The sequence below is a fragment of the Heterocephalus glaber genome, unplaced genomic scaffold (assembly GCF_053883595.1).
Source record: "Heterocephalus glaber isolate CG9 unplaced genomic scaffold, H.glaber_assembly_v1.0 deba00001537, whole genome shotgun sequence".
In the NCBI taxonomy this organism is placed as follows: domain Eukaryota; kingdom Metazoa; phylum Chordata; class Mammalia; order Rodentia; family Bathyergidae; genus Heterocephalus; species Heterocephalus glaber.
In genome coordinates this window covers 5,476,244-5,491,398 of record NW_028258332.1, presented here as the reverse complement: position 1 = coordinate 5,491,398, position 15,155 = coordinate 5,476,244, and the positions used below count along the sequence as shown (strand labels likewise).

Genomic DNA, 15,155 nt, shown 5'->3' with positions numbered 1-15,155 from the left:
ACCCGGGCCAATCACAGAGCGCCGGATGGGACGGTGCATAGGCGTCTCCGGCCCCCGCGCATGCTCGGTCCCCGCCCGCGTACGGTGGCTCGCGAGGCTTGGCGGGTCCCGGGTGCAGTCTGAGCGTCTGAGCGCGGGTCCGGCGCGGCGGGGTAAGTGTCTTCGAGGGCTTTCCGTGCGGCTGACGGTTCCCGGCCTGCAGGCTTTGAGACTGCAGTGTTGATCCACGCAGCCCCTCTCGAGCGGCGCCGGGGCCCCGGGCCCGTTCCTTTCTCGGAGGACGCGGCTCCGGATCCCGGGTGCTGCACCCTCGTGTCCCGATCCCCTGTGGACGTTCAGCCTGGGGCCTGCCGTTGTTTCTCACTGACCTTCCTCGCTTTACTTCTATCCTAGTGCTTTTCCCTGTCTCGTTCCTTCTCAGTCTTTACCGCATTTGACCTGGACGGGAAACCGCCTTCCGGGGGCTTTTTGGGCGCGGGTACTGTGCCTTGCCCCGACCCGTCCGAATTTTGCCCTCTCTCTCCATTTCTTTTTTCCCCTAGAGACTTCCTTTCAATCCAAAGCAGTTCCTTTGGCCAAACTAACACACGAGAAACTCAGTTAAGAGCCAGAGCCTGTGAGTTGAAATCCCTGCTCTTTCTCACAGCTGCGCAGAGCCAAAGTCACTGCCCGGTGGTTTAACCTCTTTCTCAGCTGTAAAATAATGAAAATACTTCATTTGTGTAGCTTAGTACACAGAAGGCACTTGAAACAGTACCTAGCAAGGGATGGGGATTATTGTTATTGCGGGGGGCTTTTCTACACTTGAGAACACACAAAAAATCTTGTTTTTCAGTTATTTCTGTTTTAGTGGGAAATAGTTATTCATTACTATTTTTATGCCTTTGTCCTTAGGTTCATCAGTATTGGAGTTTTAGTCATGTTCTCAGTGTATCTGACTTTTTTTTCTCTCACGCATCAGGAAGAGTTCAGAATCAGATAGCATGGCATTAGTCACCTTGCGGAGGAACTTTTGTCACCTGCCTGATTTTCGGGTATGTGGAGCTCTGGTTGCTCTGAAAAGTCGCCCTGTAAATCGCATGAACAAGGTCGTTAAGGGGCATCAGCATCCTTGGTTCTGTTCAGTGCAGCCTAAGCCTGTCAGGGTGCTGATCCATCCTGCCTGTGGGAAAAAGTTCCATGCAGAAAATGGAACCGACCATGCCCCACTTGGTGAGCAAAGGTTCTCTCAAGCACACGACTGGGACGGGCTTGACCAGAGCCTTCGAATGGAAGGCGAGCAGGTATTTTACAAGAGGCTGGACAGCCTCACCTCGTGGGAAGAAGTGTTAAGTTTCGTAAGCACACTGGAAACTCTGCCCGAGACTTGGGCCGCGGGAGCTTTACAGCGCATTTGTGAGGTGGGAAAAGGAGATGATGATCAAAGACTGCCAAAGGAAATACAGGAGGATAGTGTCTTTCAAGCTTTGTGCTTTCGGTTGGAACAGCAGCCCTTGCGCCTGTCCAGCACTGGTTTGGTGACTGCTTTACAAGCTCTCATTCTGTTGCATGTGGATCCTCAAAGTAGCCTGGTACTGAACCTGGTGGCTGAATGCCAGAATCGTCTCCAAGCCGGTGTCCTGGAAGCCTCTGATCTCTGCATTCTTGGGGAGACTCTGATTAGGCTGCAAGGTCCAGGCTGTGCGACACTAGAACTGATTATACACCAACTGCAAGGTAAAAAACTGGAAACACTTACCCCAGAGGATATTGTGGCCATTTACAGAATACTGCAGACCTGTTCTGAAAAAGTGGACCAACACCAAACTTTTTTGAACGTGGTAAACAACTTCTCTCTTTCAGTCGTTTCCTACCTGAGTCCTAAGTCAATTAGCCAGATGTTGGCTGCCCTCGTGGTTCTTGATCAAACTCAGGCCCATCCTCTGATTATAAAATTGGGTAAATATGTCGTGAGGCACATTCCTCATTTCACCAATGAAGAGCTCAGGAAAGTCTTGGAGGCTTTCATATATTTTGGAGTCCGTGACAGGTTTTTTACAAAAGCCCTAGAGCGGCGTGTAGCTTCACACTGTCTCACCCTGGATCCTGAAGTTATCAGTAAAGTCACAGAGTACTGCAGTGGAAAACTGATTCTTTCAAAACGCATTCTGAATGCAGTGGCAGAAACTTTTGTCTGCCAGTCAGAAAAATTTTCACCTAGTCAGATTTCTGAATTAATTGAACCATTTGGCAAGCTCAATTATTTGCCACCAAACGCCCCTGCCTTCTTTAGGAAGCTAGAAAATGTGCTGTTCACTGGTTTCAATCATTTTCCACCCAAAACGCTCCTGCGAGTTCTCCATGCCTGTTCCCTTATTGAGTACCATCCAGTCAACTTTATGCCAAAAATATTCAGCCCTTTTTTTCTTCAGCAGCTGCAAGGTAAGTTGGCTATTATTTCTGACATTTGGGCAAAGTTAACATTGTAACTTCTGGTGTTTTCAGCTCACATAGGTATCTTTTACCTTGAGCAAATGCTCTGCCTTTGTCTTTTCTTCCATAATAATATGAAGGAGAGACCTGAAGTTACAGATGCTGGCATAAACAGAGCTAAAAAATGCTAGAATCGTGTACAGTGGGAGGAAAGCAGTGTCAGATAAACTGACTGCTGCCATCTGGGACCCACAGCATTCCTGTGGGATGTGGGGTGTCGATGGCAAGAGCCACTGTCACCTTTGATGAGTGAGCACTGTAACCTCTTTACAAAAGATGATATTGTTTATCTTTATTCGGCCCACACAGGCTGTCACATTTCTGGCTCTCCATAGTTAATATTTCCAGTAATTCTGCAAACGTGGCACTTTTCATTATTCGCTGGCTAGGAGCTGTGAGTTCTTGAAAGTTTCACTGTTTACAAGAAGAGGGCGTGATTAATTCTAACAAGCTCACTTCCCGGTGTCATTTTGAAATTCCTTCTGGAGTGAGTAAATTGATGTACATTCACGGCGTTTCTTCTCTCCTTAAATATTCCACACTTAAAACTGAATGACACGCAGCTTCTTATTGTAGGTGAAGAGTCATACTTGGACAGATTGAGTCTGGCACAGCTGACCCAGCTTTTCCTCACCTCTGTGCTAGAGTGCCCTTTCTATAAGGTAAAAGCATGACGATGCAGCCTGGCTTCGTTTCCCTATGGAGCCACTTTGCTTCTGTCCTCTCGGAAGTTGTTAGTTTCCTTCATGTTTGGTCTATCTCAGTACTCTCCTTAGTAAGTGGGGCGTGTGTTTATTTGAAGTTAGTTACCACCACAAAGCCTGTTCTCTGATAAATTGGCCTCATTTCTGTGATCTTTTCCCAAAAGGTCCAACTTCTACTGCATAGGACCCTTAGGTTTCAAGTGCCACAGGCCTGTGAGTTACAGCAGGACACCTGGGTTCTCTTGGCTTTCACGGGGCTTGGTACTTACCCTAGCTGTTGTTATCACAGTATAAACCTGTGAACGGAACAGATCCTCAATTATTTCTGAGTACATTTTTAAGCTGAGCCAGGAATTTCACTGTCATCTGGTAGGGTTTGGTTCAGGGGAATCTGCTCTTCCCATGTAGCACTGTAATGACCTTCCACCTTCCCTCGGTAGGATCAGAAATGGCCTCCACAGGGTTTGCCGTACCTGCCCAACCCTCCATGCTCTAAGCAGAGTTGAGAGTATCTGATTTTTGGAGAAAGGTGTAAGAATGGGAAGACATTAGTTTCTTTAAAATAGCTAAGCCAGCACTAATGTGCTTACCTCCTTCCAGCCCTGAGCAATGGCAGGAGCAGTTCCTATGGGCAGATAGATATATGAACATACATACAAATATTGTCCAGTTTTTCACTTTTAATGGGATGGGACTGACCAAACAAAGTAGTTTGTTTTTCTACTCAGTATATCATGAGCATTCCGGGAGTCCCATGCGTACAGATCAAATTTCCTCTCTCAAGAGAGGCATAACCATCCATGATATTTATTCTGCCATTCCACTGTTATAAAGTACTTTCGGTTCCTTCCAACTTTTGTCCCTGTCAACAGTGCTGTAGTAAGTAAACATCCTTGCATATCTTACCATCCTGGAGCCTTTTGTTTCTTAAATCTGTAAACTAGATTCCTTAAAGTGGGATTGCTGGCTTCGTTTTGGATAGATGCTGACAGATTCCCCGCTGGCCGTTGTAGGTGTTATTTCTGCAGCAATGAGTGAAGGTGACCCGGTCTTCCCCGCTTCTGCAGCAGTGTTAGTCCCTCATCCACTCAGTGGGAAGGGCTGTAGCATGTCACACATTTAGATTGCGATTTGAAGTTGAGCTTATTTTCAAATGCTCACTGGCCTTATACATTTTCCATCAATTGTCTTTTTACATTTAACTCATGGGATTATTTGTCTTTTTGTAAGGACACATTATAAAACAGATGTTAACTTTTATGTATGTTGCATACATTTTGGCCTGGTCTGTAATTTTTTATTTATTTTTTTTAAACTTTTGTTTATGACGTACAAAAGTTTTTGAGTTTTCTTTAGTCAGATTTGTCTTTTGTGACTTGGATTTTCTATCGCACAAATATTTCACCACTACTAAATCAGTACAAACCTTTTACTAAATACTTTGAAATATTTTTCTTATTTTACTTAAATTTTTAATTCCTGGAATTTTAAATTCTTATTTATGTATTTTATTTTATTATTTATGTATTTTAGTTGATAGTAAAAATTATGTAGCCTGTTGATGTTGTTCTGAAATAAATATACTTAGCCATTCCACAGCATATGAACATACACACAGTGTAATGAGCATATATGCATTGTCTCCCATACTTGTTTCTGTGGTGAGTACAATTAAAACCTCTCATACAGATTTTTAGGAATACAGTGCACTGTTGTTAACTGTGGTCACCACCTAATACCACCTGAGGTTTATTGCAGTCAGTGATGAATGATAGAAGTTGAACTCGATTCTTTTCCACATGGATAACACGTTTGCCAGCACCGTTTATTAGATCACTAACCTCCCTTACAAAGTTGAATGTCACTTTTATCATACTTTGCACTGTTAAAGCTTTAGCTTCGTGTACTTAAGGCTCTTGAAGCAATTCTAAGAGTTCCAGAGATGTCTTTAAACTCGGAGCATGCTTACTGTGCTTCTTCTCCACCCCCTCCACATCTCCCTCACTCTCTCTTCCTGCCTCTTTCTCTCTTTTCTTTCTGCTCTCCTTCCTTTTCCCTTCCGTTATGGCGACCAGTCACTTCTTTTCAAACATGTTTAAAAGATCTTGAAATATAACAAGAATATTTGCATTGTCATATTGAGAAAGCTATCGCCCTAGCCCCTGGAAAAATGTGCCTATAAAGTAATTTTATACCAACCTTTTATGCATGGTTATCTTTCAGTTTACTGTCTGGTTTTATATTTTATTGTTTTCTCATATTTGCATGTATGATTTTTTAGGGTCCAAAACTTTTGGCTAAATATCGAGTGAAATCATTTCTCACTCCATACTGTTCCCTGGAGACCCCAGTGGATTTTGCACTCTATAAATATGTGGTCATGGCCCTGATTGACCTTCTAGGAGGAAGAATGTATTTTGCTTCCAAAGTGTTAACACCGTACTGTTACACCATAGGTAAGTAGTAGCAGGAGTCAGGTGGTTTTGAACAGAAGCACCTTGTCCTCTTGGAGTCATGGGGGGTTTGGTAGCCACTGAAGGTCCCCAGAAACGTAGACTGGAATTGCCCCTTCCTCAGAGGCAGCCGAGCAGTGGTTACAGTGGGGCTGGGGAGTTCGGACTGGGTTTGACTCTCACGTATTAGCCACACAGGAGAAGCTGTCCTAGGCACAGCATTTTAACCTTTTCCTGCTTCTCTCCTCATCTGTAAGATGAGAGAAAGAAGAACGGAGATCTCAAAGATTGAGGATTAAATTATTAATACCAGGCAAATAGTAAATGCCCAGTAAATGTTAGCTGCTGTTGTAATCCATGCCTGTGCTGTCCAAACGCTCTAGCCTTGATAGAGTGGCTTTAAAGTTAAAATTCAAAATCCGTTTCTTCAGTCACACTTAGCCGTATTTTAAGTGAGGAGCCACATCCGTGTGGCTCGTGGCAACCAGGTAGGACTTGGCTGTTACACACATTTCAGGATTGCAGATGCTTACCAGACCCTGCCTTTCTGGCCCTTGAGTCCTTTCAAATTGATGAGTTAAAGAAGAATCATCTCATAAAGGACAGTGGCCCCTAGGCTTCCCGTGATCCCGTCTCACTGCTTGTCTTCTTCACTGGACTCTTCAGAAAAGAACACGGTGGACCGGACGCGAGGGAGGGAGGGAGGGAGGGAGAGAGGGAGGGAAGGAGGCTGGCTGGTCGTGCTTGAACCACACGGTCAAGTTCAGGATGCTCTGCCCCACCTAGGCCACTTCAAGCCAGTTGCAGGATTCGAGTTACACAGCTGTCTGTGCTTAACCTGAAGGTTGGCTTTGCTCTAAATTGAAAGATCTCCTCCACTGGCACAAGAGGAGAAAGAAAGCAGCGGCCACAGGTCATTTGAGGAGCCACTGTTTGCTTTGGTGGTGCTGAGCCTTCTTACTGTAAGGCTGACTTGGTTGATCATCAAATCAGTTAAGTTACAGTTCTCACCAGCGTCTGGTTGTGGTCATTTGCAGCTTCACCTGCTGGTAAATGCAATTTGGAAGAGACTACAGAGGAACATGGGAAGGGTGTCTGTGAGGTGTCACAGGAAGAATTTTTCCTTTCCTCTCTCACCAGATGTTGAAATTAAATTAGATGAAGAAGGATTTGTCTTACCATTTACAGCTAATGAAGATGTCAATAAAAGGTAAAGAAAATTGTGGTTTGTACTGTTAGAAGACTTGTCAGAGTTAAGAAACATTTTTCTTAGTAAGGTGAAAAAATAGACATGATTTTGGAGATTAAAATGCATTTCAGCATATCATTTTTGCAAGTCCTTGTAATGTTGTACAAACATTAATAAAAGTTGAATGGTTTTTCAACAGATTATTCATGATTTATTTTAAAACAATATTGGCACTTAAGACTAACCAAATCCCACATAAATTCTAGCAGTGACAGTATATAAATATTTTGAATTGTTCTACAAATTAGTTTTCTTTCTCCATTTTGATTTCTCAGGATAGCACTGTGCATTGATGGTCCAAAAAGGTTTTGCTCCAATAGCAGTCACTTACTAGGAAAAGAAGCTATTAAACAAAGACACCTAAGATTACTTGGTTATCAAGTTGTTCAGGTATGGTGTCACTTTTTTCCCAAAAACAATTCTTACTTCAACTTTGCATTTTACAGGTACTATTAATTCTGCTGAGTCATGATAAAATTTTAAAATGGTTTTTATTTGAGCAAATCTTTCTTCATGAATTGGGCAATGCCAAACTAGAAGGGACTTGGCACTCTACCAGGGGAACATGAAAGGAAGTCTTTTAAGAACAGACACAATGAAGCAAAGAAAATAGTTGATTGGCTGTAGGTATATAGCTTCCCAATTTGACCTGTTGTTTTCCAAAGTCCCTAGTTATGTAATTATAAATTTGTGGGATGCCTCTGAGTGGCTGAGCTGAAGTTCTCTCTTTTTTATTACATACCTTTATAAGAAATGGCCCAACTGTTGCTTAAGATTGTAGTTGAAGCAAGGTTACAGTTATTTTTCATGGCCCAACTAACATATCTGCTCCAGGATTTTTCAGGGCTAGTGTCTGTTTTAACAGTGGACAGCCTAATGGAACAAGAATCTTAGATCCTGTTTAAATCTCATGGTATGACTTTATTGGCTGGTCTTAGACTTCTTGACTTAAATTTTGAAATACAGACTTTTCAAAGCTTTGGTTTTTCAAATGCAGGGCAGTAGAGCACACCTACATTCCTATAAGGCAGAGATGTCAAACCTGGTAAAGACCGAGTGCCAAACTGCAACCCAAAACCCACTTATTTATCGCAGAGTGCCCGCACTACAATTAAACCTGAATACTGGGGTGTTAGTCTAGAAAAAATCAACTCTTAGCATCTTTTGTCTTAAACATGTATGACATAGGTTCACCACCACTGTTATAAGCTACACGTAACTCTGCTTTTAAAATTAATTAATTGTTGGACTATTTTATTTTAATTTTTCTCTGATTTAATGAATAAAAATGGACATGAAGACCAGGACTCGCATTAATATTAAGACCTTGTTTCTGTTTCCACTGTGAAGGATGGAAGAAAGTCAGGGGCGGGTCCATGGTAAATGTCAATGAGCGGGCTCCCAATTCTCTAGCTGTTGATTGATTTCTTTGAGTTTTTATTCTTATCAGCCCATGTTTGCAGTTCATAATGGTTACAGTGACTGTGGGCAGTTGTCCCGGCCCTCCCATCCATTTATACCGCTCTGCTCCCTGCTTTCCCAGCTGCTAGCTTTCTTCCACTCCATCTTGCAGTTTATCATCTTCCTAAAACTCATCATGCCAGCCTTTGCTAAGGAACCTTCATTATTTCTCTAGCGCTTACAGCATAAAGTGAGAACGTGTCTACCTCTCAGCATCCAGGAGCCAGACACGCGGCCTGCTGCCCTCCCTGGCCACTGTCCTGCGCCTCTGCGGCCGGGCTCCCCAAGTGTCCAGTTCTGCCCAGTGGGGTCTCCCTCGTCTCAACACCAGTCTGTCCCCCTGCTGCTTGCTTCTTGCATTTCCGTGTTTCCACGTGGCCCCTGGGGTGTGGGCTCCTTGAGGAGGAGGGTGGTGGCTCTTCTCCGTGGGCGTCCATCCCTGTTTGTGCAGCGCATTCCTCCCTGCCAGCACCGCCCGGCACGGAGACCCAGGTGACAGAGCCAGGCAGGACCTTTACCTGCCACCTTAACTCTGGCCGAGCGGGCGGTGCGGGAAGTGGGCCGCACACTGTGACCCCTGTCTCCCTCCACAGGTCCCCTATCACGAGATGGAGATGCTCAAATCCAGGCTTGAGTTGGTGGAATACTTGCAGGGAAAACTCTTTCCCCAGAACCCTTCTGTTCATTGGTGACAAGGATACTGGCTTTGGGACACGATAGTGAAAGAACTTGTGGTCTCGGGACAGTTTATGAAAGGAAAATGACTTTTGAATCGGTCATGTTGCAGAATTTTGTCTATGGCCTGGTGATCCAAAAAGAGTCTGTGGTTTTCCTTATATTGTGTATATACTTATTTGTAGTAAATGTAAAATTAATGCTAATGTCATAGACATTTTTACACAGAAAGAATTGATCAAGTATAATAAACAGTGAATAAATGTTCCTTTTGAGTCTTTTATTTGTAATAGCTTTCTGCTAAGAGAAAATACACTCTTTAGAGACCTTCGTTTCAGAGAAGGAATTTTATTGCACTTATTTTTATATTTTGTCACAAGTGATGTAAGAAGCAGAAATAAGAAACAGACTGGTATTTTTGATATCAACATAATTACAGAACCATCCATAAATAACACTTAGTAAGCTATTAGTATTGGAACTTTATCATTTTTTAAGTATAAAAAAATGAAAGCAGATTAATTTAGGTTGGGTTTGGGGGACAGCATTAGCAGAGCAAGTCTTCTGAGGTGAGATCGGAGTGAATTAACTGTGTAGGGAAAGGGGAGTTGCCAGAGAACCCTGCAGTGGCCCTGGCCTCCTGTGAGCCAGGACGAGGTCCTCGAGATAGGAAAGGGAAACAGAAAACACTCAGAACGACTTGAGGGAAACTGAGTCCTGGGCTGATCTAAGCCTCTCTGGGCAGCAAAGACACAGGGCTCCCAGGACGTCCAGTGATTACTCATTGCCAGTGTGGGAAGGGGAAGCCGGGCAGCCTTGGGACACCTGCTGATAACAAGCACCAAGCAGGCGGGACTGGGGAATGAGGCACAGCTGTGCTGCAGAGAACACAGGGTTCATTCAGAGGGGAGAGTTTCGCTGAGCCAGTGGACCCTGACTGGGGGTGAACTCAGCTGAGCTCTGCCACTTCAAGGTCACGGCTGGATTAAATGACGGAGGGTCGAGGAGAAGCTTGGACCAGTGCAGCCTGCTGATCCTGGGCAGAGCTGTTGGCTACAAACTCGGTTCACTCTTGGTGCTGCACTGTCCTTTGGCTCGGGGTAGTGTTTCAGGCAGGAGAGGCTGAGGTGTGGTTTGGAAAGAACTTTGGAGCCAGGGCCCGGGTTCTGCCACCGCCTTGTGCCAGGGCTTTGGACAAGGACAGGCTGCCGTTTGTGGTACGCGCACTCCACGGAGCCTGCACTGAGCGCCTGGGCATCGTGCCTGTGTGCTCTTCCTAGTCCCGGTCCGGTGCTGTCCCCATCCTGGAGCGCCGAGCAGCTCCCAGAAGCTGCGTGTCCTTCCAGGTGTCACTCAGTAGTGATGAGCACACCATTGGAGTTGTGCTGAGGAGCAGCAGCACAGTCCGTGGTCGCCGAGAGTCCAGGTTCAGGAATTGGTGTCTCAGTTCATCCCAGCTTTGCCACCTGATGCTGCGGCTTGGCCTTCGGCTTCCTGAGGGAGAACCACCTGGCAGCGGGGTTGTGTCTTGGTCTCCTAGGTGTGTGTGACAGAGTAGCACAAAGTGGGTGGCTCACATCAACAGATGTGATTCTCTCGTCCCTGGAAGCTACAAGGCACAGGGTGTGGCCAGGGCCTTGCTCCCAGAAGGCCCCAGGGGCCCCTTTCCTGCTTCTCCCAGCTTCCCGTGGCCCCGGCTGCCTTATTTTGCCTTGGTGTGGCTAACCTGCCCCCTTCGTGTCCCCGTCCCTGCTTCCTCCCTGGCCCTAGGCGTCCAGGTGTCTGTCCCCACGTGCCCCTCTCCGCTGTGGCCGTGTGCACGTTTTCCTCTTACGAGGGTGCCGGCCATGCTGGATTAAGGTCACCCTCATGAACTCACCTTCACTTGCTTACGTCTGCAAAACCCCAGTCCCCAAAGAAGTTCACATACACACACGTTTTGTTTTGCTTTTTGCGACAGGGTCTCGCTGTGTAGTTCACGCTGGTCTTGAACTCACTGTGTAGCCCAGGCTAGCCTGGAACTCCCAGTGACCCTCCTGCCTCAGCCTCTGGAATGCTGGGATTACAGGCGTGCGCCACCACGCCTCATGACACATACAGCTTTTGAGGGGAGGAGGCAAGGACGCAGTTGAAATGAGTGTATAGTTAGTATGTGTAGAGAATACCTAGGTGCCTCGAACAGAGCGAGTGCGGAACCCCTTAGCTAATATTGGTGGCGAATCCCCACCCCGTCATGCTGCAGACCTCTTTAGCTTTGGTCTGTCTTTAGGAAGAGGAGACTAGATGAGCTCTAAGACCGCTGTGACATTATGCCTTGGCTGTGGAAAGGGAGGGAGACACAGAAGCAAATGGAGAGTGCACAGGAGAGGTGCCACGGATTCAGACGGCTCCAGGCTCCCGGAAAGGACTCTCACCTCTCAACATCTAGTTAACTGCGGTTCACAGGTTTTCACGGAGGTTAGACCACTTAGCAAGTGGTGCTGACCGAGCCCAAGATCTGCTCTGGGTCCTGTGGGGAGTCGCCTCACACTCGCTGCCAGACCCCCGTCCGGGCCACCTCGGGCTCCTGTGAGCGAGCTTCCCACCCCAGCCGGCCTCCCTCTCCTCCCGCCCCTGTGTCCACTCAGTCGCGGTGTGGAAGTCCACCCTAAACACGGTCGCGGTGGACGGTTCCCAGTTCCAGAAGGACAGAGACCAACGCAGTCAGGAAGGGCACACGCGAGGACGAGCCGTGACAGGCAGACGCTGCCGCAGTGTGTTCCTCCTGTTCCTCCTGAAATGCTCCTCTGCCTTAGGAAGACAGCTTGGGTCCTATGTACAGGGCTGGCGGCTTCCCAGGTAGGGGTAAATTTGATAAGCCAAGTCCCTTTAAACTGAATCTTCACGCCTCCGAGCTTTAAAGTCTGTGCCGTGCAAAAGCGGTGTGGACGTACACGTCCAGCCCAGGAGCACTGGGTGCCATGGATTTGGCGATTGTGAATAAGGCACAGCCTTGCTCCGTGAGTCTTTACAGTAAAGCAAAGAAAGAAAAAACAAGTGGGAATAAATGTTTTCTAAGCATAATCATTGAACAGTAATATTCTTCGGGCTGTCACGAGGGGGCAGCAAAGTTTAAGAAATCGACTGGGTTACAGCATTGCAACCCTTGTTCGCTAGAGTAGATGGGGGGAGGGGAGAGGGGTGGGGCGGTGGACGGGTGCAGCGACAGTTCTGCCTGAAGACAAGCAACTTCCTTTTCCTTTCCCCTACCTGAACCAGGTGTGGACAGAAGACTGCTGGGATGAAGAGACGCTGGCTGGAGGGAAACCATTGAGGATGATGATCCTTCCTTTCAAATCTTGGTTCACTCGCGGCCACGTGGACACTTGGCAAACACTGTGCAGATGGAAGAGAGTAATCGGAGCAGAGTTCATTATATGGGGAATTCTGGGGAATTCTGGGGAAACGAGGAAGCAGCCCGTTACCTCTAAGAAAGGTGACCAAGGCCAGTTAGCCTCCCTCCAAAGGTGGGGTTCCCCCAACCTGGAAATACACCCAGATGCATTTGGATCTTGAACATCTAGCTTAGCGGTGACATGAGGCACGCCTGCCAGTTGTGCCGGTTGCGGTGAGGGTTTCTGGTCATGTGTCTTTCTCAGCGAACCTGTACTATGCAGCTCACAATCATAGTCCAAGCAGGAGCGGGCTGTAAGCAGGAACAGGACACACTTGCTGCTCAGACATCCAGGATACTGCTGCCAGGACCTTGGGCCAGGAAACCTGGGCTGTTTGAAATCAAATCAGTGAAATGGGACATCCTGATAATGGCTACAAAATCTGACCCACAAAGGACACTTTGAATCAGAGAAGTGGCCTCAATGTCCAGCCTGATGGAGGAGCTTCAGATATAGAAATTTAGGACAGAACGTTTGCCACTGACTTCTGAGAATCCTGAATCCACCTCTCAGCCCTGGCTTAGTATCTATCAGCTGTGTGTACAGCCCTGCTGGGCTTCATCTCTCCAGCCCATCTTCATTGGGTTTTACTGACCACCTTTCCCCAAATCTGCAAGGACGCTATCTATGCCTTTGTTTCTCTAGAAGCCCCTGGGTTGTTTGAGGCGAAAGCTCTCTTGATGAACCAGTCAGAAAACTTAACTTTCGTGTTCTCTGGCTTTTGGGCTCCATCAAAGGAAAATGTGCCTTTCTATCCTTGTTACGGCATCTCTCCGAAGAAACAAACATCGCTCCCCAACACCTCCCACACTCTCTGGCATATAATGCATGGTATTTGTGGGCTGAACAGATATTTTTGGTTCTGATGTTTGCTAGAAACAATACCTAATAGTCCTACTGTTTTTAACTTTTATTATGGAAAATTGTGAACACATATAAGAGTGGAAAGGATGGTAGAATGGCTCCACATGAGTCTCTCTGTTCAGCATGAAAAATCACCATAATTTTCCAATCATGTTTCATCTATTCTTTCCCTTTGTTCCTATTTTTTTTTACTGGAATGTTTTTAGAGAAATTGAAGCTATCCGATTTTATCCTAAATATTCCAGTACGCATTTATAACTAGGAAATTTTTTTTTATTGTCTAACCATTAAGTCATTATTGCAATTATAGAAATTAACAATTACTCCCTGACTTTACGTGGACTATATTCTAAGTTTGCTGTTTCAAAATTAACTTGTTGATGTGTTTGAATCAGAACCCAAAGGCCACCTACTACTTGCAGTTATTACAACACTTACACCTGCTCTCTCCTTTTCATATCATTAACCCTACATTAGAAGACTTGGATCAGCTGCGTGTAGAACGTGGAGTGTCAACGCAGTTGTCTAACCTGTCCTCCAGCTGTTGTCTGCCCTGTTAAACTGAAAGTTACACCCGAGGCTTGCTTGCAGTCAGGTTGGACTTCACAGACCAGGAGGTTCAGGGCCAGCTGTGGCCTTCTCCCTTCTGCTCTGACATTGGCCTGCCCCCCCCACAAGTGATGTTTCTTCAGCACGAGAAGCCCCTGTGTCGCTGGCATCTTCTGTCCGACCAGGGTTCTCCATCAACATTTCTTAGGATGGATTTTACACCTGCTGATGGTTGTGGCCTGGACTCATTATTTCACCAGGTATCAAAAAGAAAAAAATCCAAAATGGCTTTCTAATTCTATCATTGTATTTGTCTATAAAGAACTTTTAGCCAGGTACGGTGGCTCATGCCTGTGATCTTACCACTCTGAGAGGCTGAGTCAGGAAGATTACAGATTCCAGCTCACCCTGGGAAACTTAGCAACTTAGCAAGACCATTTCAAAATGAAAAAATCAAAGAAAAAAACAGCTAAAGATGTTCAATTCCTAGTACTGAAAAAGCCAAAAAAGGAAAGAAAAATAATTTTTACATTAACTATTTGCAGACTCTAAAATAAGGCTTACACAGAAAAAAAACAAATGTTTTCGTATGAATTCTTAGGATAAAGTGTTGATCTAGTCAATTGTTTGTTTGTTGGGGGATGCAGATGGATTTGTGAATTTTTATGTATTTGATATGCTTCAATCCTTTACATTTCGCTTTTTGACTTAAATTATCCCCTTTGGGCTGGGGTACGCTTTGTCTGTTTGACCTTGTCATTAGCTTCTGAATTTTTCTTTGTGAACAGAATGTCTTTGGCTCCATTCCTGTCCCTGACCTGGGAGGAAGCGCCTCTCCAAGGACCCTGGCTTCTGCACCCCCAGTGTCTTAGTTACTTTTCCTCATTGCTGATACAAAATACCCAACACCCAAAGTTAAGGGAAGAAAGGTTTATTGGGCTTGCAGTTTGTGGAGGTTTCAGTCCATTCTTGGCTGGCTCCAAGGCAGGGTGGCATGGCAGAGGGGCGCTGCAGAGGAGAAACAGTCCATGGGAGGGAGAAGGCAGGAGGGCAGCAAGCAGCAAAGTAGCAAGTGACAACAGCAGCCCTCTTTCTGTCCCTTAAATTGTATACAGGCTACCCGCCCTTAGGGTGAGTAGCATTCACACCCAGGTGGGGAACCCTTATTCCCAGCATCGAACTACAAATAAGTCCAGCATCGCATCCTTAATTGAAACATCATGCACTCTTGATCCAGCCAGCTCCAGAAAGCTCCACCTATGCCAGCATGAGGCTTTGGGGGGATATCTAGGCA

The 15,155-nt window shown here is 45.9% G+C and overlaps 1 protein-coding gene across 5 annotated transcripts; it reads left to right on the top strand.

The window, feature by feature from the left end:
• The first annotated feature begins 63 nt into the window (after window positions 1–63).
• Window positions 64–9,281, top strand: Fastkd3 (FAST kinase domains 3). 5 transcript variants are annotated; one of them, XR_015442180.1, is made up of 7 exons: window positions 64–152; window positions 895–2,421; window positions 3,049–3,134; window positions 5,458–5,632; window positions 6,667–6,839; window positions 7,154–7,268; window positions 8,515–8,694. XR_015442180.1 is itself a non-coding variant. In XM_004845170.4 (7 exons), exons 2-7 carry the CDS (start codon window positions 984–986, stop codon window positions 9,029–9,031), a joined length of 1,983 nt encoding a protein of 660 aa, XP_004845227.1. In that variant the 5' UTR covers window positions 64–152; window positions 895–983; the 3' UTR covers window positions 9,032–9,281. The 5 variants fall into 5 exon arrangements, 4 of the variants coding, with proteins under 4 accessions (XP_004845227.1, XP_087045317.1, XP_021114261.1 ...); XM_004845170.4 differs by lacking the exon at window positions 8,515–8,694 and adding an exon at window positions 8,933–9,281 and having other exon boundaries at window positions 6,770–6,839; XM_087189191.1 differs by having other exon boundaries at window positions 6,770–6,839; window positions 8,515–9,027.
• Window positions 9,282–15,155: the final 5,874 nt, after the last annotated feature.